Source organism: Culicoides brevitarsis, chromosome 1, assembly GCF_036172545.1.
Source record: "Culicoides brevitarsis isolate CSIRO-B50_1 chromosome 1, AGI_CSIRO_Cbre_v1, whole genome shotgun sequence".
Taxonomy (NCBI): Eukaryota; Metazoa; Arthropoda; class Insecta; order Diptera; family Ceratopogonidae; genus Culicoides; species Culicoides brevitarsis.
Window position 1 is genome coordinate 11,552,586 of NC_087085.1, and position 26,185 is coordinate 11,578,770.

A 26,185-nucleotide genomic window follows, 5' to 3' on the forward strand; every position below is an offset into this window, starting at 1 on the left:
AGGTTGTGATTTGAATGTTTAAAAAGTTTTTTTAAAATTATTTTATTTGGGGATGGAGTAATAAAAAATATTTCATTACAAAGAGATTTTGCATGATTAATAATATTTTTGAGTAAAAATAATTTTTTCATGAATTGGTTGATTTTTTAAATTTTCATTTACGATTTTTTTAAATAAAAAATAAATTAATCTAAAAATATTTATATTTATAAGAAATATTTGAAAAAAAAAATATTTGTGATTTTAAAGTTTTTTTTTAAATAATAAAATTTTCATAATTTTTTTATTTTTTTTTCTAAAATTTTATTATTTTTTTAATTTTAATTTTTTAAGTAGGTTAATGTTTTTTAAAACATATTTAATTTTTTATATTTGGTTAGTTCTTTTAAAACTTTTGAAATTTTTGTCAAATTTCAATTAATTTAAAATTAGACAGAATTTATTAAAAATTTATTTAAAATAAATTTTATAAATTCTAATTAAATATTTTTAAATTTTAATTTAAACTTGACAAAAATTATATACCTAATTTAGTTAGAAAAAAATAAACAAATTTGTAAAAAATTAATTTTTAAAATTTATTAATTAAAAAAAAAGAAAAAAAATTTTTGGATTAAAATAAAAAGTTGTACAAAAAAATATAAAAAAAAAAGTTTAGAAAAAAAATAAAAATTTATGAAAAATTTTATTATTAAAAAATAAAAAAAAACATTTTTAATCACAAATAATTTTTTTTAAAAAATTAATTTTTAATTTTTAAAAAATTTTTTTAAATTAAATTATTTTTTAAAAAAATAATTTTTTTAAAAATTAAATAAATTTTTTTTTTTAAAAATTTAAAATAATTAAATAAACATTTTAAAAAATTAAATAAATTTTAAAAAAAAATTAAAAAAAATTTTTAAAAATTGAATAATTTTTTTAAGAATTAATAAATTTTTTAAAAATAAATAATTATAATTTATTTAAAAAAAATTTAAAAAAAGGTTATAAATTTATAAAAATGAAAATATATTATTTAGAAAAAATTTCCTGCCTTTATACACCTGTAAAATATTTTTAAATCACAAAAAAAGTCTTTTTAACGATATTTCCTACAATTTTCCTTCTTTTGATTATGCCTTTGAGCCCATTTCAGGCACAAAAAAGATATTAATCAACGACATTTTCGGTGTCATCTTCACAAAAATGTTCCTTTTTCTCAGTTCCCTTTGAAACCTGAGCTCGATATCTGCCATCTGTGAATGTCAAAAAGGACGAAAACACATTCTGATAAAAAAAAGGACGGCATCGAGACGATAACAGGTTGATATTTTCTAATTAAATCTTTATTGACACAAATTTCCATTCAAATTTCTGTCGTTAAAGTTACGTCTGAATGGACTTGACTGGGGGCGTATTTTTACCATTCCCTCCTTTTCGGTAGCACGAATTTGAATAATACATCGCACCTGCTTCTCAAATAATTTCCAATATTTATTCATAACCTTTTTTGGTGTGTGCGGTAAGCAGCAGTGAAATCCCATTAAATTTTGCTTTGTGACTACTTTTCTCTCGATTTCCTTTATCCTTTAACAAATTTTCTCCCCTTTTTATTTTTAGGAGTCCTTTTTCAACTACTTGTTTGGCGTAACGGAACCCGGCTGTTTTGGTCTCGTCGAAGTGGCATCCGGGGCAGCAACTTTGTTCGTGCCACGTTTACCGGAAGAGTATGCCGTGTGGATGGGACGTCTTTTGACACTGGAAGACTTCAAAAAGAAATACGAAGTTGATCATGTTTTCTACGCTGATGAGGTAAGTTGACACATTTTTCTTGTTTTTTTTTCGCCATATGATGTCTGGCTCCTCATCTCATTGCATAATTAACGCAAAAATGTTCGGCGTGTGCCAAGTTTTGTTCAAGCGAAGTTAAATCTAATTACACAGAATATCGTTCCGCTTATAAAAACGATTTTTTTTATGAAGAAGGGAAATCAATAGAAGCCACTTGAAACTCGATTTTCTCATTATTTTGTAAGGAAAATGAGCTAAAATGCATAAAAACGATGGAAAGAACACTTCTTATTATTAATTATTGCTATTTTTATCGTTATTCGCTAATGTAAAATTTAACGTCTCACAAATGAAGTTTTCTTTTCCTCAGAGTAGTTTTTGTGTGCTTTATGTTCAAGAGATTAGTAAATTGCGCCATTTAAAATTAATACAATAAAATTAAACGAGCCTGCTTTTAGTGCAAAGTACTTTTCTTGTCTTAAAAAGTTACGATAAGTAATTATAGTAAATGCTTTTCTTCTCTATCTCGTTGTTGTTATTTTTTTTTCTCGCTGTAAATTACTCGTATTTATTTCTCGCGAGTAAATATGCTCAGTTCAGCAAAGTACAACGAAAAATATTATTAAATGCATCATGCAATTTAATTGTGAATTTTGTTGTTTTTTTAGTAAATTAATATTTTTTTTAAATTAAATAAACAAAAAGTTTTGTTTTTCATACAAATTTAACATTTTGTTCCAAATTTGAAAAGTTTTCGCAAGTTCTTGAATAAACTTTGGCGTCGAAGTTAAATTCACACAGTTAGTTACTTTTTTTGTTGTTATTTTATTGCGCTCGGTGATATTTATTTGCAAAACAAACACCTTAACCTGAATACAATATCCGAGAATTTTGTTACATTCTGCTTGTTGTTGCATTTTTTTTCAGCGCGTTGTTTGCCAGTTAGTAACATTTTGCCGTGTAATTCATCGGTTTAAAGTTGCACATTGTGTATTTTATCATAATTATTTTTATTACATTTGATTCATGAACCATAGCCGTACAAGGTAATAATAATGTAAGAATTAAATGAACAACCTTATGGAACACGTTACACAGCGCGTCAAATGAGATTCGAGATTAAATTTTATGCGAATAATGAGCACAATGTTGCGTTAGAATTTTATTTTTGGAGCGGTAATGATAGAAAAATTATTTAAAAGTTGTGTTTTTCGAGTTTGATTTTTTTTTTCAGATAATTTGACGAAAGAAGCCAAAAAATCATTAAAAATTTAAATTTAGGTATTTAAAAAAAAAAAATTAAACTGAAAAAGTAAATATTTGATAAAATTTAGTTAAAAGATATTGCAAAATATTTAATTTAAAAATAGATAAATTTAAAAAAAATTTATTAAATTTTAGTTGCTCTAATCTACTAATATTAAGTCAAATAAAAAAAATTTACTTGAATTTTTTTAATTTAAAAAAAAATTCTCAAATTCAATAATTATATTTTTTTAAATTTAATTCAGTTTTTTATTTTCTATTAAATTTAATTTAATTTTTTTACGTTTTAATTATTTTAATTTATTTAATTTAATTTTAATTAGGTATTCATTAATTTTTATTATTTTTTTATTTATTCAATTTTTCTTTGAATTGATATTTATTTGTAGACAAATTTAAGGTGAATTTTTATAATTTTTTTTTAAAATATGAGTCAAAAATTTTTGCTATAATTTTATAATAGATTTTATAACAATTCATTCAAATTCAGCCCCTTTTTATCTTCAAATCTTAAATTTTTCATTAAAATTAAAATTTTATTATTTTTAATAATTTTTTAGTATCTCATAAAAAGTATTTGAACTCATTTCACTGACAATCATTAAAAAACTTGAGTCTCTTGAAGCATAAAATCTTGAAAAAAATTATATTCTTTGATAAAAATCCATCCATATTCATTAATTTAACTGACAACTCCTCCCCTTCCATCATAAAAACTTTCCATTAATTTCTGAAAATTTTCCACAAATTTCTAGCCATAATAAAAGCAGATTTCTCGCATGACGAAATCTCTGAATTACGGTTTTTATCATCATCCGACCATTATTCAAAAGTATACCGACGACGAAAAAAAACGACGACGACGACATTTAAATGAATATCATAAATATCCAGTTTAAGCTTCTTAAACTTCTCCATAAAAGGGGTTGTAAAAGTTGACCTGAAAATTTTTAAAAAACAAATTTTTATTACATTTCTTTTTTATTTTTTTTTTATTTTTGCAAGCATGCATGTTACATGCCCACAAAAATTACTTGTAAACTTTGGAGAACAACAACAAAGTTCGTGCAAGGTAGAATAACAACTTTAAAGTATTTTGTTACAACATTGCAAGGAGATACGACAACGACCGTAAATTATTCCACATAAAATGCATTTTGTCGTCAGACCGCTGTAAATAATGAAAAATTTTTAATTAAAATCTTTCTTTAGCACCAAGTGTTAGTTTTATGGAGGAGAGTTTTATTATTATTTTTTTTTCTTGACGGAACAGAAATTAATAATAATCTGGCGTCCTCCTCTTTTTTTTGTCGTTTTTGGTGCTGTTCGGTGAATCGAAAGAGAACTTTTCAAAAATTCATGACTTGCTTTAACCTCTGGAATAATTTGATTTACACAAGAAAAAAGTTGTCTGTACTTGACGTTGCTTTCCTCACTTTTTTTTATCCATATTTAGGCCGATTCAATTTTATTTCGAATTTTTTATCCAAAAATTAAAAAAAAAATAAAAAAAAATTAAAAAAAATTTAAAAAAAATTTAAAATATTTTTTTTTATCTAAAAATATTTTTAATAAAATATGATTTATAAAAAAAAAATTAATATATAAAACAAAATATTTTTTGATCTAAAAATACATAAATTAAACAATTTTTCATTGCTTATAAATATTTTTGTTTTTTTTATGGTTTTTACATTAAAATTTAAAATTTAAAAAAAAATTATTTTTAATTTAAAAAAAATAGTATTAACAAATAATTAAATAATTATTTTTAATTATTTTTTTAATTATTTATAAAAATATTATTTTTAGAATATTATTTAAAAATAAATTAGTTTATTAATTTTAGAAATAATAAATTTTTTAGACAAAAAATAATAATTAAATAATTTTGAAAAAATTAAAACAAGTCTAAATTATTTTACAAAATTATTTCAAAATCAATTTTTTTTAAATTCAAAAAAAAAAACAAAAAAAAATATTTTTAATTATTTTTTTTTTTACTTTTTTTTAAATTTTCTGATTTTCAAATTTGGATTAAGATAAAAGGTAAAAATTTTAAATAAAATTTGTAGCAACCTTATGTTGTTGTTGCGACTTTTCTCCGAGCGAGAGAACTCTTAAAAGGAATAATAATTACCAATACCATTATTATTCTAAAATATTAACTGGCGAAGCCAAGAAAGAAGAAAAAGAAAACGATGCGCGACGTGGAAGAAAAAAAAATCAACTCATCTTGTACATTCACTTTTGAACTTCTTCTGAGTTTATTATTTTACATTTATTTACATTCTTTTCTCTTCTTTAATAACTTTTACATTTTTTTTTCCTTCATCTTTCTTTCTTTCTACGTGCACGTTCGCTCGTTTTGCTTCGATATCACACAATAAATACCTTTTAAAAAAAGTACTTGTTCCGTTTTCTTCGCTCGTTATCCGTTCTCAATACATTTTGAAAAAAAAATTACGTGAGCGAGGCAACCATACAACAATAAACAAAATGTACTTTAGAACAACTATCAACTTTTAACATAATTTGACTTGACTTTATGTTATTAGATAGCTCAGAAAAAGAAAAAATGTTCGAAATTGCCGCTTTGTTATTCTTACGAAAGATCTACAACAACGACGAGCTGTCGTTGAGTTATGGTTTATTTACAGTCAATTTATTTATGTTGTCTGTAAATGCTTTTATTGCTCAATGTTGTCGTTGTTTTGTTTCGTTTCACTAAGTACATACAGAGAGGGAACGAATTTTTCAATGGAGCTCGAATATAGACGAATTATGGGCAATGTCGTTATGCTCCAGTCTAGAGGTAATCGAGAGTGAGCTAAGCGAGCATGTATAATGTTCAATCATTTATCATTTAAATTTTATAAAGTGAGACAATTACTTTCGCATAGTGCTTATTTTGCGATAGACCATATTTTGTGTGACTTTGTAGATTGACATTATTTCTTCGTCTTCGTTTTCTTCTAGAAAATATGGGCATGCCAAAGTAATTGTCTTTCTTTTCTCATTTATCAATGTTCTCGAGAAATCACATTTGATCGATAAGAATCACTTTTGGTATTTTTCACGTTGCTATTTTGGCATTTATAATTGACACAAAGGTCTTTAAGATTTTTTTCTTATTATTTTTTTTTACAAATTTTAATTTTTTTTATTTATTTTTCATTAATTTCATTAATGAACTTAAACTTTAAAGTCAAAATATTTTGAATTTTTTTTATTTCCTTTTAATTTCAAAAAAAAATTATTTTTAATATTTTAAAGTAAATTTTTTGTTTAATTTAATTTCTTACGATTTTAATATATTTTTTAAATTAAAATAACAAAATTAAATGAAATTTCAAGATTTAAAAAAAAATTAAACTAAAATTTAAAAAAATTTACTTAAAAATATTTTTAAAAAATTTGCTTTTTGAAATAAAAATTTTGACTTAAAAAATTTCAAAGTTCAAAATTAATGAAAAATTAATTAATTTTTGCTTTTTAAACATGTTTTGGAATATATATTTAAAAATTTTCAAAATAATAAAAATTTCTAATAAAAATTTATTTATTTTAAAATCTTTCAGTAAATTTAGTTTCTTAAGTTGACTTAAGGGACTTAAACTTAAAAATAAGGGAATTAAGTTATTATTTTTGTCACTTAAGTCAACGTAAGAAACTAGATTTATTAAAAAATTTTCAAAAACTTAAAATTTTTTCATTAAAAATAATTATATTTATTTGTAAAATATGGTAAAAAAGCAAAATTTAAATATTTTTTTATGAACTTTTTATGAACTTAAGCTCTTAAGTCAAAATATTTATTTTTTTTTCAATTTTAAGATAATTTTTTTTTTATAAGAATTTAACATTTTTAAAGTCATTTGAATTTTTTTTTCATTTTTTGACAATTTTTTACTTTTTTTAAATGTAAAAATTTCATAAAAACATGAATTCAAAAATTTCCATATCCAATGAAACATTTTCGCTTCCCTTCGAATATTTCACAGCATAATTGGATTCACGAGAGCCATTTAAAAGCTCAAAACTCGCAAAACCATGCCATAAAGAAGACTTATTAAACAGAAATTTCCTGCTTAAAACGGGATAATCCAATTTTAAAGCGCGCTCCATTTTTCGTGCATTGTTGAAGTAACTATGCCAACTTTCGGCTATTTATCATAAAACATGCCGCCACCCATTGTTGGGTGAACAAGTTACATTTTACATCATCACAGAATTACTTCCTCTCCAGTTTTTGTTTTGTACAAAATTTACAACAATTGCATTAAAATCATGAATTATTTGCATGTTGGCCGAACATTGCTCTTAAATTGTGAGTTGCTGGGCTGCTGGATATTATTACCAATTATTAGAGTGACAAACAACAAAATTCTTCGCATTCACGAGAAATTCTCGGCATATCAGTCGAAAGTTCGTTAGGGGGGCCATTCAACTATGTTCCACATATGAACGTTGGCATGTCTCACATGTCTCGATGTGGCGAGAATGTTTGTGTTTTTGTGTGGAAGTTCTGTGCGAATGAATAAATGAATGACAACGAGAGAGTAGTCGTTATCGTAGACACTCAAAGTGCACTGCCCTATTATTTTGAATCATTTTATTTACCTACATCGGCATTTATCTTGTGTTTTGACGCGTTATTCTGCTGCTGCTCCATTAGTGTGTTGTTCTCGGTATCGCATTTACTCCACACACTCACATGTTTTGATTCAGACTCACGTTTCGAATAAAGGAAAAATATTTAAATGCATTGAGAGATAATTTTTCTGACAACGTTCGATGATGATGACGACGACACGACACATTTTTGTGTGGGAATTGTAACAGCTAGCAACAACGTCGTAAAATGTGTCTGATGCAGGAAAATCGTTCGAATCAATGAATGAATGCGAGAATGCATAAACTTTACATTGTTTAGAAATTGGTACTGTGAGAAATTCGTGTTTCGCGTTCGGAATTTCCCTAAAAAAGAAACAAAATGCAGAAAATCAGGAATTTTTTTTAAGTTTAAAAAATTTTTTAAAAATTTAAAAAAAAACCGAAAAAAAACTTTAACTTAAGTAAAAACGGCAAATATTCAATACTTCAACTTACGCTAAAAAAACTTGAACTTGAAATAAATAAAAAAAAAATTAAATTTAAAAATCAATTAATTAGATTTTAGCTTTTCGACAAAATTTTGAGTAAAAAAATGTCTTTTTGTAAATTAATTTAATTTATTTTATTTTTTTTATTTCTAATTCAATTTGTTGAAGCATTTAAGTCAAGTAGAAGTTAAGTTTAAGTCATTAGTAAAATTTTTTATTTAATAAAATTTATAAAATAAAAAAATTATTTAAAATTTTTATTTAAAAAACTTTCTGACTGAAGTCGAAAAATTTTCAATTTTTTTCAAAGTTTTCAAAAAAAAAAATATTTTTACTCAAATGAAGTCAAAAACTATTTGATTGATTCTTAAACTTAAGCATAAGTCATTTATTCAGTTAATAATTTTTCTTTTACTCAAGTTTCAATTTTTGTTTTTTATGTTTTACCTAAGGCAAAATTTTTTGCTTCTTTGGTAAAAATTATATTTTTTAGCAAAATTATAAAATTTATAAAATTTTTCAAAATTTTTTCTTTATTTTTTTGATTACATTGTGAGTTTTAAAATCATTTTTGGTCTCATTTTAACTAAATTAGCGGACCCGTAAATCTCGTTCTACCCATCGAAAATTTTTAAACTATTTTTTTTTGATAATTTTGATGAATTATTTCATAATTTTTTCATTAAAAAAATTTGATTACTTTCAATAAAGAATATTTTTAAGTTTCTTACTTTTGAAATTTTAGGTGATTTCAAAAAATTTTCTATAGGAAATAAAATAAAAATAAATAAATTTGAATTTTTAAAAAGTTAAAATTTTATTTAGAAAATATAAATGAGAAAATTTTTACAAAAAATTATAAAAAATTCAAAAATTAAAAAAAAATTGATAAAAAATAATCGCAAAAATTTCAAATAACGAGAAAATATAATTGAAAATTTAAAAATTTTTCAAATAAAATATAATTCTAAAAAATTAATAAAAAAAATATATATAATCGCAAAATTCACCAATATCGAGAAATTGTAACTTCTCACAGTCCATTCTCATCGTAGCTCGACCAAACGACACCAACCGAGCGACATGACAGTATAGGAAGTGAAATTGTGAAATGATTGTAGGAGTCAAGAAACAATCAACTGTTTGTTATATCTCTCATTGTTGTTGTTGTTATTATTGCCTCCGATGCACTCTGTGTGAGAACAATTGTCTGCATTCGAAAAATTTATGACAATGGCCGCTCCTCTTCTGAAATGTCGACATGATTAGAAGCGCATCCATCCAATGAAGCTAATGAAATGCAAAATGCAATCAACTGCATCATTGTCAAATCGAATAATTTTATTTTATTCCTTTAATTAACACCAGAAGACCACAAATTAAGTCTTGAAAACCCTTTTTTTACGTAACAAACATTTTAATTGCAAATTTTTCTCTTTTATTTCCAGATCGATCAAGTCATCGGAGGAAAAAAGCCATCTGTAATTCTGACATTGGTAAGTAGCATTAGGTTGAAGCTCGTTCAAGCATTTAATTGAAAACGAAACAAAAATAATTAATATTTATTTGAAAAAATATATCAGGAAATAAAATCAATAAACAATCGTCTCGTGTTGTCATGTTTTTGCCGTGTTGCTCAACGAAAAAAATAAAGAAAATAACAAAATATGACATTTGATTTAATTAAACGAGAAAGACCTCAAAACACAATTTTAACGGTATCTTTTGCCAAAAACGTTTGAAAATATTGCAATTAACATGGATCTACTTTTTTTTTTGTTTTTCTTTATTTTTTTGCAATTCTCAGCATTTTGCTGGTGAATTTTATTTTTTAAAAAAACAATTTTTGTTGTTTTTATATTTTTTTCGATGAAATAAAGTGCCGACGAACAAAACGTAAAATTTGCAATTTTTTTCTTGCATTGACAGCACTTTTAGCTGAGCACTGAAATTCGAATCTAATGAAGTATTATTTTAAAGTAGACACGAAAAATACGAGAAAAATAAGAAATGAAGGTTTTTCCTGTCATAAATTCAAGAAAAAAAAAATCATTTATGTCTTAAATAATCTCCCACTTGTGTGTGTTTTACTTTTTTCTTAAAAAGAACGAGTCAGACTTTCAAACATGTGATGCACATAAATAACGGAAAAGTTCGTTCTTTGAATGAGCGTGTTTAAATTTTCTTTATTTTACGATGAAAATCCATAAAAAATCAAAAATTCCGTAAAATTGAAAGCAAAAGAGGATCAAGATTGACGCAGAGCCTGAAGCCCTTTTATTTTGTGTACGTTCTGCGAATCCAAATAAACACACAGAAATTCTTTAAAGTGTTTTGTAAGCAAGCACACATTCGTCAGACAATTGTTCTTGGCACATTGCCAGTCCTTTTTCATCTCGCTTTGATACTTTTAGCACAAAACATTCACACGACGACCGAAGGAGCGAAATGTTGTGACGGTAAAAACCTTTAAGACAAAAAAAAAATCTGTTGTATAATTAGGTTGGCGCTCATTTTACGATTTTTCTTTTTTTTTTTGCATGTTCGTTCGCGTTATATAAAATAAAAATAGAAAAGACGTAAGAATGTCTGATTAAAATAAATTTACTACTATGTAAGATTTTCCCTGGCACTTTAAAGTTACATACAATGTAGTAATTTTGTCGCGTCTGATGCGTGATAAATTTAGGAAAATGGGAATTTCGCTTCATTGACAAGGTTTCTTTTTTTTAAATAAAGCGCGTGCGGTTTCCGGAAAAATTTGAATTTGTAAACAAAAAAAATAAATGGAAATATTTATAGATGTTACATGATTTTTCGGTTTACTTTTGATTTTTTTTTGTTATGTATGTAGAAGTTTTTGTTTGCAAAAATTAAGTGAGTTCTAATTTTAACAAAAATAGTAATTTTCATTATATAAACAATTTTTTCGAGTTCCCAGAAATGAAAAATAAATAAAGATTTTTTTTAATAAAATAAATAAAATTGCCAGCCATTAAATAAAAAAAAAATAAATAAATTATGTAATTAAAAAATTAAATTAACTAAAATAATTAAATTATAAAAAAATTTAAATGCGGTAAAAAATGGACCAAAAAATTTGAAAAAAAATTTAAAAATTTAATGAAACTTTTTATGAATTTTTTAATGAAAATTTTAAAAATTAATAATTTTGTTACATTACTTAAAATATTAAAAATTAAACAAATTTTGGATTTTTCTTTATTTTAATTTTTTAATTTAATTTGGAAAATTATTATTTTAATTTTTGAAAATATTCAAGAGAAAAATTAAATATTTTCAATAAATTTAAATTCAAAATTTTAAATTAAATTATTTTTTTAGCTTTCAGATACAAGAAAGTTCTTATTACAATTCGACTAAAACAAATAAAAAGAATTTAAAAAAATATTTTATTTTTAATTTTTTTTTTAATTATTTTCATTTGATTTATTAACAAATTTGAAGTTTGATTTATTTTTTTTTTATTTTATTTTTTTTAATTTTTAAGACAAAAAATTTTTTCAAATTTGAAAATTATTTAAAAAAAATTTATTAAAAATTTTGATTTCCTTCTGAATTTTCCAAATGTAAAAAAAAATATTTTTAAAAATGCGCTCAAGACAATTTTAATATTTTAGTAAAAAATAAAAAAATTAAGACTAATTTCCAATAAACTGTTTATGCCAATTGAAAGTAAGCAAATCGTGATCGCGAGCAATTAAACCAAAGTGCGAACAGACAAAGAAAATGGTTTCACACAAAATGATAGGAAAAGAAAAATAACAACAACAACATTTACCAATTATTCACACTCATTCTTCAAGGCAGTGTCCGCGTTGCACAAAAAAAATATCCGACGTGAGATACCGAGCTGCTAAAAGGTCACAAACGTGTTAAACGCAACAAAAAGAAAACACGAGAGTTGAACAATGTCAACACACAAAAAAAGAGCTATCATTGAACAAAGCGCATTTCTTTTGCGCATTGCATTGACTTACTGCCATAATTTTAATGTTTAATTATATAAAATTATTATTATTTAAAAATGTCAAATGTCACGAAATGAGGTCAATTATTTGCCAATCATCGTACCGTGTAATTGCATTTTGTGTTTGTGTGTTTGCGCTCTGGTATTTATCGACAGCGTCATCATCAAACATCATCGTTAAACAACGAAAAGGTTATTTTTTTTATTTTAGCTGTAATGCATTTTTTCGACAAGACAAAGAGCAATTGAAATAGTTGCTTAGGGCGGAACTCGTCGACCGACTCGTTTGATGAAGATGAAAACTCGTCAAGACAAAGGGAACTGCTCTTTTTACACACCCACACCTCATTTTGATACGATCCAATAATTATGAAATATTTTTCAGTTGAAGAGAGCATAATTGACAATTCAACTGAAAATCGTTAATGGGTCGTTCTTTGATGAATTTAATTTTTAATAAGGGATTTTTAATTAATTTGAAATAATTTTCTCTTAAATAGGGCCATTAATTGTGTTTAATATTCATTTTTGAACAGAAAAAAAATTATGACTTAAGCTTAAGTCCACAAGATTTTAAAACTTAAATTTTATTAAAAGAATTTTAAGTTTTTGACTTAAGCATTAATTAAAGAATTTTTTACTTTTCTACCAAATTTTGTAGCAAAAAATGTATTTTTTAAAATTTTGTTCAAAAATAAGTCAAAATCCAAGTCGAAGTAAGCTTTTTGAAAATTATTTTTAGAGAAAATTATCAATTTTATTGAAGAATTATAAAAAATTGCAAATTAAGTTTTCTTAAGTTGGCTTAAGTTTAATTTAAGTAACTTTTAAACTTAAGTTGAATTTAAAAAGCAAAAATTGATTTTTAAAATTTTGTGATTATTTTATTTATTCTTCCTTAAAAAATTCAAAATAAACAACTTAACTGACTGATTTTTAATTAAAAGTCGCTTAAGTCAACTTAAGAAAACTTAATTTGCATTTTTTTAAATTCTTCAATAAAATTGATAATTTTCTCTAAAAATATTTTCAAAAAGCTTTCTTCGACTTGGATTTTGACTTATTTTTAGCTTAAAATTAATTTAGAAATTTTTTAAGTCAAAAGATTTTAAATTATTTTCTTAAGTTCAAGCTTAAGTCCTTAAGTTAAAAGTTCAAGTCAAAAAATTTTTTTCAGCCATAAGTACTCTTAAAAGTACATAATGATGATGGACAGAAAGTTCATTACGCTGAAAAGCAATTAAAAAACAGTTATGATCTTTGCAGTTAATAACGATAAATGACGATGAAACCACCTACAAAACACGGAAGTCGTGCAAGCAGTGATATAAATTATTATTATTGGCTTTTATTGTTAATTGAATTTCCCTTTGTGAGATGTTTGACCATTGACCTCAATATATCGAAACAAAAAAAAATCCGTTACGCCATATGGCACTCCTGTTTTTTAAACAAAAATCTACAAATTTCTCTCCATCCTTTTATTCGCCACAGCAAGGTTATTCACCCACAACACTCCAAGCGATTTTTTTTATGCCCGAGCGACAGACAAAAAAAACGCACCAATATTCCTTTGTTAACTTTGTTCTTTTATTTTTTACTGTTGATTGAACGCACATTGGATTGCAGCTGACGCTGCCTTTTTCAACGACTTTTTATGCTTCTATCCGATATTGTCGTCAATCGTTGTTCACTTGTAAGAAGGACAGAGGAAGTACGTCTATAGATGTTCCTTTAAAAAAAAAAACAAAGAAAAAAATGAAGAACTGTTAAAAAAAATTGTAAATGCATAAAAAAAGTATCTGTCGAACATGTGCCTCGAATAAATCGAATAAGGCAGGTGCGTTCGTAATAATAATCGTAAAAATGATATCAACATGTGTGTTTGCGTCGACAACTTTTTTACACCTTCATGTAAATATGTACTTCAATTTTACGTTAAATATAACTTTTTTGCGCGCGATCTCATTTTTTTATTTATTAAGAAAGGCCTTTTCAAATTTATTTAAGACTTTTGGTTTAAAAACTTTGAATATTGGGAAGCAAAAAAAAATTTTGAACTATTTTTTCACCTAAATTGACTGAACTTGTACAATTTTTTAAAGTTTTATTAATATTTTTAATGACTTTTAAAATTTTATAATTGAAAAATTAGTTCAGGAAATTAAAATTAAGTAAGAAAATTATTTAAAAATAATATATTAAAAATTTATTTCTGAAGATTTTAAATGAAAAATTATGAAAAAAAAAATCAAATTTTGAACGTTTAAGTCAAAAATTTAAAAAAAAACTAAATAATAAAAAATAAATATGTACTAATTAAAATTTAATTATTAAATAATAAAAAAATAAAATATTTTTCAGTATTTAATTTTGTAATAAAAAAAAAATATTTTTGAAATAAGAAAATAATTTAAAAAATAATAATAATAATTTATGAATTAAATTATTTTTTATTTTATTTATTTTATTTTATTTTATTTATTGATATTTAATTATTTTTTTCAAAAATATAAAATTTATAAAAATATTTTTAAATAATAGAAAAAACTCCCAAAAATCGTTTTTTTATTATAAAATTTTAAACTTTATTAATTTTTAATAATTTCTACTTAATTTTTATTTTTTTTTTTATTTCTAATTTTTTTTTAATTTTTATTATTTTTTTTTAATTCTTAAAAAAAGAAAAAAAAAATTGAACCAGCCTAAGTAAATACTTAAATGCGAACAACAAAGAAAAAAATGTTTTGCAAAAAAAAAAAATGAGTGCGTCAACTTGGACAGACCTCTGTCATTTGTTTCGTTTTTTCCAACGTTATTACAAAAAAAAAGAAATAATAATATAGTTTCAAGTCAGCAACAACAAAAGAATGCGAAAGACAGCTCTTTTAAAAAAATTACATGAGTATATGCAGCAACAGCAGACATTGAACAGGCAACAATTATGTTCAATTATTTTTACATGTGTTTTTCTTTCTCCTTTGTTCTCTCCTTGCAGCTTATGAAATTCTTGTAATTATAAGTTTTTTGGTTTAAATTTTTTTTTTCAGAGCGGCAAAAACTCAGATAGCGGTCTCGCCTTCAAGCCAGTGGTTTTCAAAGGAATCGAGAAGTAAGTATTTCATTTATTTATTTTCTTTCTTTCTTTGTTTGTCTCGTATTCGGTCATCCATCACATGCACTTTTTTTATCTTCTGAAGTGCAGCCAGAAATAAATAAACAAATTGACGACATTCATTAAACTAATTTATAACAGATCTAATTTTCTCACAGTCGACGCGATACTTGGCAATACGGGTACACATTGTAGGTCATGAACGACGTTCTTAATTTTTATTAATAAAAATATAATCATATTAATAGTAAATAAATATTGAACGAGAGTGAACGAGACGACGACGACGACAGATTTCAATGTTGCATAGACACCGAACGAAAAAAAAATAACAACAACAAACCCCGAAATGCATACATGATGAAATGTTTACCAACAAAGCGCGTTGAATGTACCTATAAAATGACGTGAAGTTGTGTGAGTGCAAACATATTACGAACACATGCACAAAAAATGTGTCTGCGAGCTTTGTTGTTGTTTTGGTTGCAGTCATTATTAATTTTGTTTTGAATGAATGCCGGGTGTCGTGTCTATGGGAAATTTTTAATGATAAAAAAAAATATGAGAATTTTTTTATAGAAAAAATATTTAATTTTTAGTCTTCAATTTTTTTTTATTTTTTAGAAGTATTTTTTAAAGAAATTTAAATTAAAAATCATAAAATTAAAGATCCGATATTTTAATTTGCCTCATGTTAATTCAAGATTTATATGTGAGTTGGTTGAAAATGATAAATTAGTTTTTCTATTGAAATTTAGATGGCGTTATTTTGCTATTTTAATTTTTAATCTTGAATTTTTTGGAGTTTTTTCGCTAAACTTTACTTAAAATTTCTAATTTAATTATTTGAAAAAAATATTTTGTAAGTAAAAAATATTTTTTTTTTGAATTTGGTCACACTACTCAGATGACAAAAATGACTCGAATACTTAAATTAATAGCCTAACATTTAATTAAAATTTATTTTTTAATACAATTTTTTTTTAAATTATTAACAAAAATCTCTTGATGTTTTCAATTTTTAAAGAAATTTATTAGTTTTTAAGACTTTTTAAATTAAAAATGTTTTGAAAAATTTTTAAGTACTCTTAAAAATTTATTTCAAAATAAATAAATTAATAATTGAATAAATCATGGAAATAAATTAAAATAATTTTTTAAAAAAATAAAATAATATTAAAAAAAAAGTTATAAATAAAATGGTGAAAATATAAATATTTTTAAATTTAAATAAAATAAATTTGAATATTTAAAATTTTATTTAAAAAAAAATAAAATTAGGCTTACCGAAAATAAATAAATTAAAATTTTATTAAAAAAAAAATAAAATAAAAAAAATTTTTTAATAATTATTGAGTCACAAAATCAATAAAACTTGATATTTAATTAAATTTTTTTTAATTAAATTTTCATTTTTATTTTCAGATATGTCATCGATACGGACATTCTTTATCCAATTCTCTGTGAATGGTAAGTTTAATTTTATCAAAAATTTAAAACTTTGTCTCTAAAAACTTGGCGTAGCAAGGCGAAAATTTGGGGGGGGGGGCATTGTCAAAAAAAATTTCAGCTTGCTACGCCCCTGATCGCACCATCAAAACAAACAAAATCCTCGTTCCTTGCCTCAATGTGTGTCATATGTTTGTTTCAATGTGTGAGAAACGACAACCGCATTTTACAAGAAAATTTGTTTAAAGAAACATTTTCATCAAAATATCGCGAAAAAAATTGTTATCCAACTTCAATAACGATCCCCATCGATTGCCGACATGTCTCTGGCACTTTTGAACCAACTGAGACTTTGTGGCACTCGAAGATCCGGGCAATTTTTGACGAAACTTGGAGCTGTAAATTTGTCGCAGAAAAATTCATCGTCATTCAGCAAGAATGGCAATAATAACAACAAAAATAGCAACAACAAAGAACAATTGGGCCAATCAACAATTTTGGTGCAGCAAGGTTGTGACATTCAGGAATTGCCCGTAATTGTACGGAGATTGGGACAAGATGAATTTGCGGCGTTTTATTGTGACAAATTGCCGAATAAGGTTGAGGGGCAAACAACATCCACGGAATCTGCGGAAAATACGACAAAAAGTTACATTAATGTCGAAGAAGTGCTAAAAAATATCGAAAATAGTCACACTTCGAGTGGGATTTTTATGATAATTGACGCGATGGATGACCACGATTTGGTTCCTGAAATCGCCTTGCATGCCTTAAGTAAATTGACGAGAATTGAAACAATTGTGACCTTGAGAAATTTGGAAGGAACGATGATTTATCAACGATTAATTAATTGTATTGTGACAAAAGGATCAAATGCCTTGCTTTTAAACGTTCTCGGGGGCTTCAAATCTTACTTGGATCTGGACACAACAATCGGCGGTATTTGTACGGAACTTTTAAAACGCAGTGCAGAAAACGAATTGAGTGTCGAGGAAACTTGCGAAGCGATAAACAAGTTCGCGGATGTCAAACGTCATGCAAGTGCCGAACAATTTTGGTCGAGTTTGTTGTATCAAGAGCGAAATTTGACCCACAAGAACATTCAACGGGTTTACGCAGTGCTTCCTCACATCAAAATGAGTCGTCGTTCAATCTTATCGGTCTTAGATAAGAAAATTATCACTGTTTGGTGGCAGCTGAAGACCGAAGGAGCGCTTGAAATAATCGAATCGCTCGTAAAATGTGACATCGCTCCATATCGCACAATGAAAACCCTCTCCCGATGGGTCAATACGAACATCCATGCGCTCGACGAGTCATCCTTGCTCAGTATTATCGAGGGATTTACGCAACTTAACCATGCCGACACCCAAATCGAGAAGGCTTTAGAGAGATATGTCAAAGCAAAAGGCGTTAAAATCAAGTCACAGTCGTTAGTGGCAGGATTACTTACTTTTTGTGCCAAATTTCGCATCCGGAATCATCATATCCTCAATGGATGCAGTGAATATTTCATCACGAACGCAGAAATCATCGAACCAGGTTATCTCAAGGACATTTTCTGCCCGTTCGGGTATTTGGACTACGAACCATTGAACGCGATGAAATTTTGGCAAACTTTGGAAACGTTCATCGATAAAAATTTCGTCAAATTGAAGCCGAATGACATCATCGACGTTATGTTAGCATGTGTTTATTTGGAAAAATTTCCCATAAACTTCGTTCATCGCATCTTTAATCCATTTTTTTTAGACGCCTTGCATAGTAGCAACCCTCCCCAATATTTACATCTCATAAGACGCGATCTAAAATTATTTGACACAAGTTTAACGCTCGAATGTGATAGTTATGGAGGTCCAATGTTGCCCAAAGACACACACGTGAAGCCTCTGTGGCAAGATGGAAGAATTAAACGGATAATTAATCAAATTTCCGATGATCTTGCTGACATCGCTGGAGGTCCCGAGTGTTTTTCAAAGTCTGTGGTGCTGTATCAGTTGCCCGTGAACGAACTTTACATCATCGATGCTCTTTTTCATCCGAAAGGCATGGGAAATATGTGGAATTTTAACATAAGGAAGGAACGAAATATTCACGTGGCAGTTCTTGTTCACATACCAGAGTATTATGACTCGACGGGAGAATATCTGATTGGGCCGCAGGTCATGCGAATTCGTCAAATGAGGAAAATGGGCATGCGAGTTGTTACGCTGCAATATGATACGCTTGCACGACTGAAAATGTATCCGAAAGACTTGAGGAAATATTTGGTGAATCGCATGAGGGAAGCCCTTCCTGGCATTCCAGAACATTAGAAGATAAGAATTGATTAGTCGATATGCTGAAAAATAAAAGAAAAAAATGTTTTTGTTAGAAAATTGTGTATTTTTTTACTGAAAGATTATTAAATTTAATTTTAAAAATTTTTTTAAATTTCTTTGAATTATTTTTTGATATTCTTAAATAAAATTATTAAATTTCTTCAAAAATATTTTTAAAAAATTGAAACATAAAAATTAAAAAATTAGAAAAAATTTAAAAATTTGCATAATTTTTGAAAAAATAAAGAATTAATCAAAGAAAGGGAGAAATTTTTTAAAAATATTTTAAATATAATTTTGTTGTTTGATTTGATATTTTTTAAATTTTTTTAAAAATTAAAGTCAAAACGGCATAATATATTAATTAAAATTTGCCAAAATATAAGTTTTTTAAAAATTAGGCATAATTTCTAAATTTTTTCATAATTTTAATGTTTTTGTTTAATATTCTTAGAAGAAATTTATTATTTTCTATAAAAATATAAAAAAAAATAATTCAAAAAAAATTTTTAAATCTTTTAAAAAGCATTTCAACGTAAAAACTTATTTTAAAAAATTTCAAATTGCAATATTTTAATTTTTTATGTCGAATTTATACAAAAAAGTTTTGAATAGTAAAATATTAAATACAAAAATATATCAACTTTTGATCAATTTATATTTTTTTTATAAGTTTTATAGTTTTTAAAAATATTCTCATCTGAGATTTTTGGAAAAAATATTTTTTTTAAGATTTAATTTTAATTTTTTTAAAACTTATTTATCCTTTTCCCTGAATTTTTTCGACAAAATCGAATGAAAAATGAATAAATATTAAATTAATTTACCTTACATTTTCCAAAATTTAAATTATTTTTTCAGTCGTGTCATCAAATCACCCGCTGAAATCGAAGTTTTGCGTTATGTGGCTCGCATTTCATCTGAAGCTCATAAAAAAGTCATGCAATCTATCGAACCCGGCAAACACGAGTATCATGCTGAAGCTGAATTCCTTGCTTACACGTATTACGTCGGCGGATGTCGTCATGTTAGCTACACTTGCATCTGTGGCGTCGGCAATAACTCGTCAATTCTTCATTATGGTCATGCCGGAGCACCAAATGATTACGAAATTAAGGATGGTGACATGTGGTAAGTTAAAAAAACTAAATTTTCTCATGAAATTTCATCAAATTTTAATTTTTAGCTTATTTGACATGGGTGCCAATTATTACGGATATGCTGCTGACATCACATGCTCCTTTCCGGCAAACGGAAAATTCACTCCTGATCAAAAAATCGTCTACAATGCTGTTTTGGCAGCTCGTGATGCTGTTTGTAATACCGCAAAAGACGGCGTTTCATGGGTTGACATGCATTTGCTTGCGAATCGTGTGATGTTGACAAAACTCAAGGAAGCTGGTTTGCTCAAAGGAGAAGTTGATGACATGATGCAAGCAGGTCTCGCGGCAATTTTCCAACCGCATGGCTTGGGACACTTGATTGGATTGGATGTGCATGACGTTGGAGGGTATTTGGAAGGTTGTCCTCCTCGCCCGAAGGAAGCTGGCGTTAATCGTCTTCGTTTCGCGCGTACTTTGAAAGCTGGCATGTATGTCACTGTCGAACCCGGATGTTATTTCATCGATTGTGTAAGAAAAAAAAATTGAAAAAAAAATTATTAAAAATTAAAAAATATTTTTTTTTCTAAGTTATTGGACAAAGCATTTGCTGATCCAGTTCAAAGCAAATTTTTGGTTGCTGAAAAAATCAATCGTTTCCGTGGATTTGGAGGAGTTCGCATCGAAGATGATGTCTTGATCACGAAAGATGGCATCGAAAACTTTACATTAGTGCCAAGAACGTAAGATTTTTCACTTTTTTCATTAAAATTTAATAAAAAAAATATTTTTTTTAGTGTTGAAGAGATTGAAGCTCACATGGCTCAACGTCTTCCTGCAGTAGCAACCATTTAAAAGACGTTTTTTTGTGAAAATTACTGTATTCCAGTTCATGCTTCTTATCTAAAAAGAGCAATAAATATTTTACATTTTGTTTAATTGAACGCAATTTCATTGATGAGCATCTGATTGTAGTCCTCGACGCGTTGTAAGGCCTCATCTTTAACTTCTTCGTAGATGTATTCGCGTTTTAATTGATCGACGGCTTCATGAAGGAGTTTATTTTCCTTCAACAAGTCACTTAATTTGTCTTCCAAGTGGGAAATTTGACGGTAAGTCTCGTTGTTGCGAAGAGATTCCTTTTTAAAATAATGAAAATATTAAATTTTCAATCGAAAAACTTCAAAAATTGAAAATAAAAACCTTTAATTGCTTATTTCGACTTTGAGATTCCGTGTAAACACCTTCAGTAGCTCTCAACTTCGTCTTGAGTTCTTGCAAAGTAGCACTTAGCTCTTCTACTTTTTCAGCTGCTGCAGTGCGAAGGCTCTAAAAATGGTAAAAAATTAAAAATTCTCTAAAAATTATTTTAAAAAGCAGTAAAATCTTACATCCAAGTTGCTAAACTTTTGAATTTCATGCAAAATTTCCGTTTCTTCACGACGTAAGTCATTCACTTGTTTCGAAGTTCGTTTCTCCATTATTTGCAGTTGTTTCAAATGCATGCTTTGTTTCTTGTATTCTTTTACCATGCCACTTTGGGAACTCAGATCGTTATTTTCCAATGACAAAAGATCGCCTTTGTTGCCAATTCCGGGTAAATTTGCCATGTTCATGCCTTGCAATGTGATTTGCTCGATGGCGTACATTATTTGGTTCTTCAGAGTTTGAATGTCTAAAATTTTTTAAAGAAATTTAATTTTAATTTTAAGTTAAAAATTGAAACTGAAAAAAAAAAATTTTTATTTGACATGAAAACTAAATCAAGAGCAAAAAAACTGTGTCAAAGCCATTTTTGTCAAATCTTGCTCCAAATGGATAAAAATTTATCAGAGGGCTCTAATTTATCATTTTTAATCATTTTCTAACTCAAAACTGCCAAAAAATTGAAACTGAAAAAAAAAAAAATTTTCTTTGACATAGCCATTTTTTTTTTTCAGAGGGCTCTAATTTATCATTTTTAAATTTTCTAACTTCAAAAAATTGAAACTGAAAAAAAAACTTGTCAAAAAAAACTGTGTCAAAAACTGTTTCAAAGCCATTTTTGTCAAATCTTGCTCTAAATGGATAAAAATATGTCAGAGGGCTCTAATTTATCATTTTTAATCATTTTCTAACTCAAAACTGCCAAAAAATTGAAACTGAAAAAAAAATTTTTCTTTGACATAGTTTTGTTTTGAAAACTAAATCAAGAGCAAAAAAAACTGTGTCAAAAACTGTGTCAAAGCCATTTTTGTCAAATCTTGCTCTAAATGGATAAAAATATGTCAGAGGGCTCTAATTTATCATTTTTAATCATTTTCTAACTCAAAACTGCCAAAAAATTGAAACTGAAAATTTTTTTTTTCTTTGACATAGTTTTGTTTTGAAAACTAAATCAAGAGCAAAAAAACTGTGTCAAAAACTGTGTCAAAGCCATTTTTGTCAAATCTTGCTCCAAATGGATAAAAATTTGTCAGAGGGCTCTAATTTATCATTTTTAATCATTTTCAATCATTTTCTAACTCAAAACTTGCCAAAAAATTGAAACTGAAAAAATTTTTTTTCTTTGACATAGTTTTGTTTTGAAAACTAAATCAAGAGCAAAAAAACTGTGTCAAAAACTGTGTCAAAGCCATTTTTGTCAAATCTTGCTCTAAATGGATAAAAATATGTCAGAGGGCTCTAATTTATCATTTTTAATCATTTTCTAACTCAAAACTGCCAAAAAATTGAAACTGAAAAAAAAATTTTTCTTTGACATAGTTTTGTTTTGAAAACTAAATCAAGAGCAAAAAAACTGTGTCAAAAACTGTGTCAAAGCCATTTTTGTCAAATCTTGCTCTAAATGGATAAAAATTTGTCAGAGGGCTCTAATTTATCATTTTTAATCATTTTCTAACTCAAAACTGCCAAAAAATTGAAACTGAAAAAAAAATTTTTCTTTGACATAGTTTTGTTTTGAAAACTAAATCAAGAGCAAAAAAAAAAAACTGTGTCAAAGCTATTTTTGTCAAATCTTGCTCTAAATTTGAAAACTAAATCAAGAGCAAAAAAACTGTGTCAAAAACTGTGTCAAAGCCATTTTTGTCAAATCTTGCTCTAAATGGATAAAAATATGTCAGAGGGCTCTAATTTATCATTTTTAATCATTTTCTAACTCAAAACTGCCAAAAAATTGAAACTGAAAAAAAAATTTTTCTTTGACATAGTTTTGTTTTGAAAACTAAATCAAGAGCAAAAAAACTGTGTCAAAAACTGTGTCAAAGCCATTTTTGTCAAATCTTGCTCTAAATGGATAAAAATATGTCAGAGGGCTCTAATTTATCATTTTTAATCATTTTCTAACTCAAAACTGCCAAAAAATTGAAACTGAAAATTTTTTTTTTCTTTGACATAGTTTTGTTTTGAAAACTAAATCAAGAGCAAAAAAAACTGTGTCAAAAACTGTGTCAAAGCCAATTTTGTCAAATCTTGCTCTAAATGGATAAAAATATGTCAGAGGGCTCTAATTTATCATTTTTAATCATTTTCTAACTAAAAACTGCCAAAAAATTGAAACTGAAAAAAAAATTTTCTTTGACACAGTTTTGTTTTGAAAACTAAATCAAGAGCAAAAAAACTGTGTCAAAGCCATTTTTGACAAATCTTGCTCCAAATGGATAAAAATTTGTCAGAGGGCTCTAATTTATCATTTTTAATCATTTTCTAACTCAAAACTGCAAAAAAATTGAAACTGAAAAAATTTTTTTCTTTGACATAGTTTTGTTTTGAAAACTAAATCAAGAGCAAAAAAACTGTGTCAAAAACTATGTCAAAGTGTCAAAGCAATTTTTGTCAAATCTTGCTTCAAATGGATAAAAATTTGTCAGAGGGCTCTAATTTATCATTTTTAATCATTTTTTAACTCAAAACTGCCAAAAAATTGAAACTGAAAAAAAAATTTTTCTTTGACATAGTTTTGTTTTGAAAACTAAATCAAGGCAAAAAACTGTGTCAAAAACTATGTCAAAAACTGTGTCAAAGCCATTTTTGTCAAATCCTGCTCTAAATGGATAAAAATATGTCAGAGGGCTCTAATTTATCATTTTTAATCATTTTCTAACTCAAAACTGCAAAAAAATTGAAACTGAAAAAAAATTTTTTCTTTGACATAGTTTTGTTTTGAAAACTAAATCAAGAGCAAAAAAACTGTGTCAAAAACTGTGTCAAAGCCATTTTTATTAATTTTAAAAATATTAAATTAATTTCAAAGATATTAAACTTACTTTTCTTCTCTGTCTCCATGTTATGATCAAAATTTTCCATAAAAGTCGTCATTACATCGTCTCGTTTCTTCAATTCGATGAATTTTGCGTGTCTTTCAGAATTTCCCTCCTCCAAGTCTTGCTCAATTTGCTGCAAAATTTCTTTTTTGTTCTCCAATTGCTCTTCGATTATCTTCATTTGACGCCCAATGCTCGACAAAGCTTGATTATTACTTCGAACCTCCTCGATGAGCTTTTCTCTTTCCTTGCCGGGCGACAAACGATTGAGCTCTTCTTCGCGCAAATTGTTCCTTTTTGCGATCAGCTCTCGTAATTTCGTCTGCAAACGTGTCGCTTCCATGCGAGATTGCGAATTCAAAATCATCGGACTCAATTTTTCCTTTTGCTTGATGTAAGCTTCAATTTGATTGTGAATCTCCATGTTTTCGTTTCGCAACTTTTCGCCCATTCGCTGATACTCTTTGTAGCGATTTTGCTCGTTTTGCGGCAACGAAAAGATCATTTCCGTTATTTTGTTTTTTTCGTGCTCGATTTGACGTTCGAGACTCGCGTTTTCTTCGTCCTTTTTTTGGCGTTCGCGAAAAACGGTTTCGAGTTGCGCTTGTAAGGATTCATTTTTCTCGCGCAATGCGACAGTTTCGTTTTGAAGTTGTTGTCGCGTCATTCCCGTGCTTGAAGTGTCCAACGCCAAATTCATATCCGTGAGTTTTGCTTGAAGATTTGTTAGTTCTTTTGCAGTTTGTTTCACTTTTTTCTCGTATAATTTACGAGCGGATTTCTCGCGATCGAGTTTTTTCTTTTCATCCATCAAACGATCGGTTTCTTGTGTGATTTCTTGTATTTTTGACTGTAAAATTGCCTGCCAGTAACGTTTGTCTTTGACTTGACGCATGCCACTTGCTGTTCCCGTGCGTTTCAAGGAGAGCCCCGAAAGACCACTTTGGGTTATGGGACGCTCTGAAATCATCTAAAAGGTAAAATTCATCAAAAGAAAAGATTAATTTTAAAAAATTCAAAATAATTTTTTTATTTTTAGAAATTGAAAAAAAAATTAAAAATATATTTTTTTATTTTAAAAAATTTAAAATAATTTTTTTTTTATTTTTAAAAAATTAAATTTAATTTAAATTATTAAAAATTTAATTTTTTAAAAAAATAAAATTATTTTTTTATTTAAAATTAAATTAAATTAATTAATTTATTTATTTTTTTTAAATTTTTATTATTTTTTTAGACTTACATTTCCTGCATATTGAACCGCAGTTCCTATCCGCTGAGCAGTTGGTTGATTCCCGTAACGAGTACCCATCGCAGAAGCAAGTCTCGTAGCAGTTCCTTCGCGAAAACTTGAAGGAGGTCGAGCAGAGGTCCCTCTAAAATAGCAAAAAATTACTAAAATAGTTAATTCGCAACAAAATTTTTAATAAAAACTCACGGTCTAAAAGCTGTTCCAGGTCTTCCTGCCATCACGGGACTCGAAGATGACGACTCTTGAACTCCTCTGCGCGAAATTGGGCGTTCCGAGGGAGGACGAGATCCAGATTCAGTCATTATGTGCCCCAAATTTAAAGGTAATTCACTTTTTTCTTATCAAAAATTATCAAATTCACTAAAAAAAATTTTTGTTTTGTCGAAATTTTGTTACTTAGCAACGAATCGCGTCATAAATTTTCAACCTACAAAAATGCCGGGTAAAAAATAAACAATTGCAACACGTGAATTTCCTCATAAATTCATAATGAGTCACTTTCTTATCATTTTTATCACGTATCTTATCAATAAAAGTGATAAAATTGAGTGCACGAATGGATTCATTGA

The 26,185-nt window shown here is 26.7% G+C and overlaps 3 protein-coding genes across 4 annotated transcripts in view; 2 read left to right on the forward strand and 1 right to left on the reverse strand.

The window, feature by feature from the left end:
• LOC134829619 (xaa-Pro dipeptidase) overlaps positions 1-21,069 on the forward strand; it is a 69,092-nt gene extending 48,023 nt beyond the window's left edge. For both annotated transcript variants that reach the window (XM_063842806.1, XM_063842797.1), the window contains exons 3-10: positions 1,603-1,794; positions 9,593-9,640; positions 15,186-15,247; positions 16,676-16,720; positions 19,882-20,151; positions 20,207-20,651; positions 20,712-20,863; positions 20,918-21,069. In XM_063842806.1, the coding sequence (XP_063698876.1) occupies positions 1,603-1,794; positions 9,593-9,640; positions 15,186-15,247; positions 16,676-16,720; positions 19,882-20,151; positions 20,207-20,651; positions 20,712-20,863; positions 20,918-20,975 (1,272 nt within the window). In that variant the 3' untranslated portion in view covers positions 20,976-21,069. The remainder of the gene's footprint in view (positions 1-1,602; positions 1,795-9,592; positions 9,641-15,185; positions 15,248-16,675; positions 16,721-19,881; positions 20,152-20,206; positions 20,652-20,711; positions 20,864-20,917) is intronic.
• On the forward strand, positions 16,915-19,069 carry LOC134832853 (FAST kinase domain-containing protein 3, mitochondrial-like). The gene has a single exon (XM_063847053.1). It carries the CDS (start codon positions 17,020-17,022, stop codon positions 19,012-19,014), a length of 1,995 nt encoding a protein of 664 aa, XP_063703123.1. The 5' UTR covers positions 16,915-17,019; the 3' UTR covers positions 19,015-19,069.
• On the reverse strand, positions 21,056-25,918 carry LOC134829609 (intraflagellar transport protein 74 homolog). The gene is made up of 6 exons (XM_063842786.1): positions 25,803-25,918; positions 25,608-25,740; positions 24,368-25,334; positions 21,512-21,795; positions 21,324-21,449; positions 21,056-21,259 (listed from the first exon to the last, which is right to left on the reverse strand). The coding sequence occupies exons 1-6, from the start codon at positions 25,916-25,918 to the stop codon at positions 21,056-21,058; spliced, it is 1,830 nt and encodes a 609-aa protein (XP_063698856.1).
• Between the last annotated feature and the right edge of the window lie 267 nt (positions 25,919-26,185).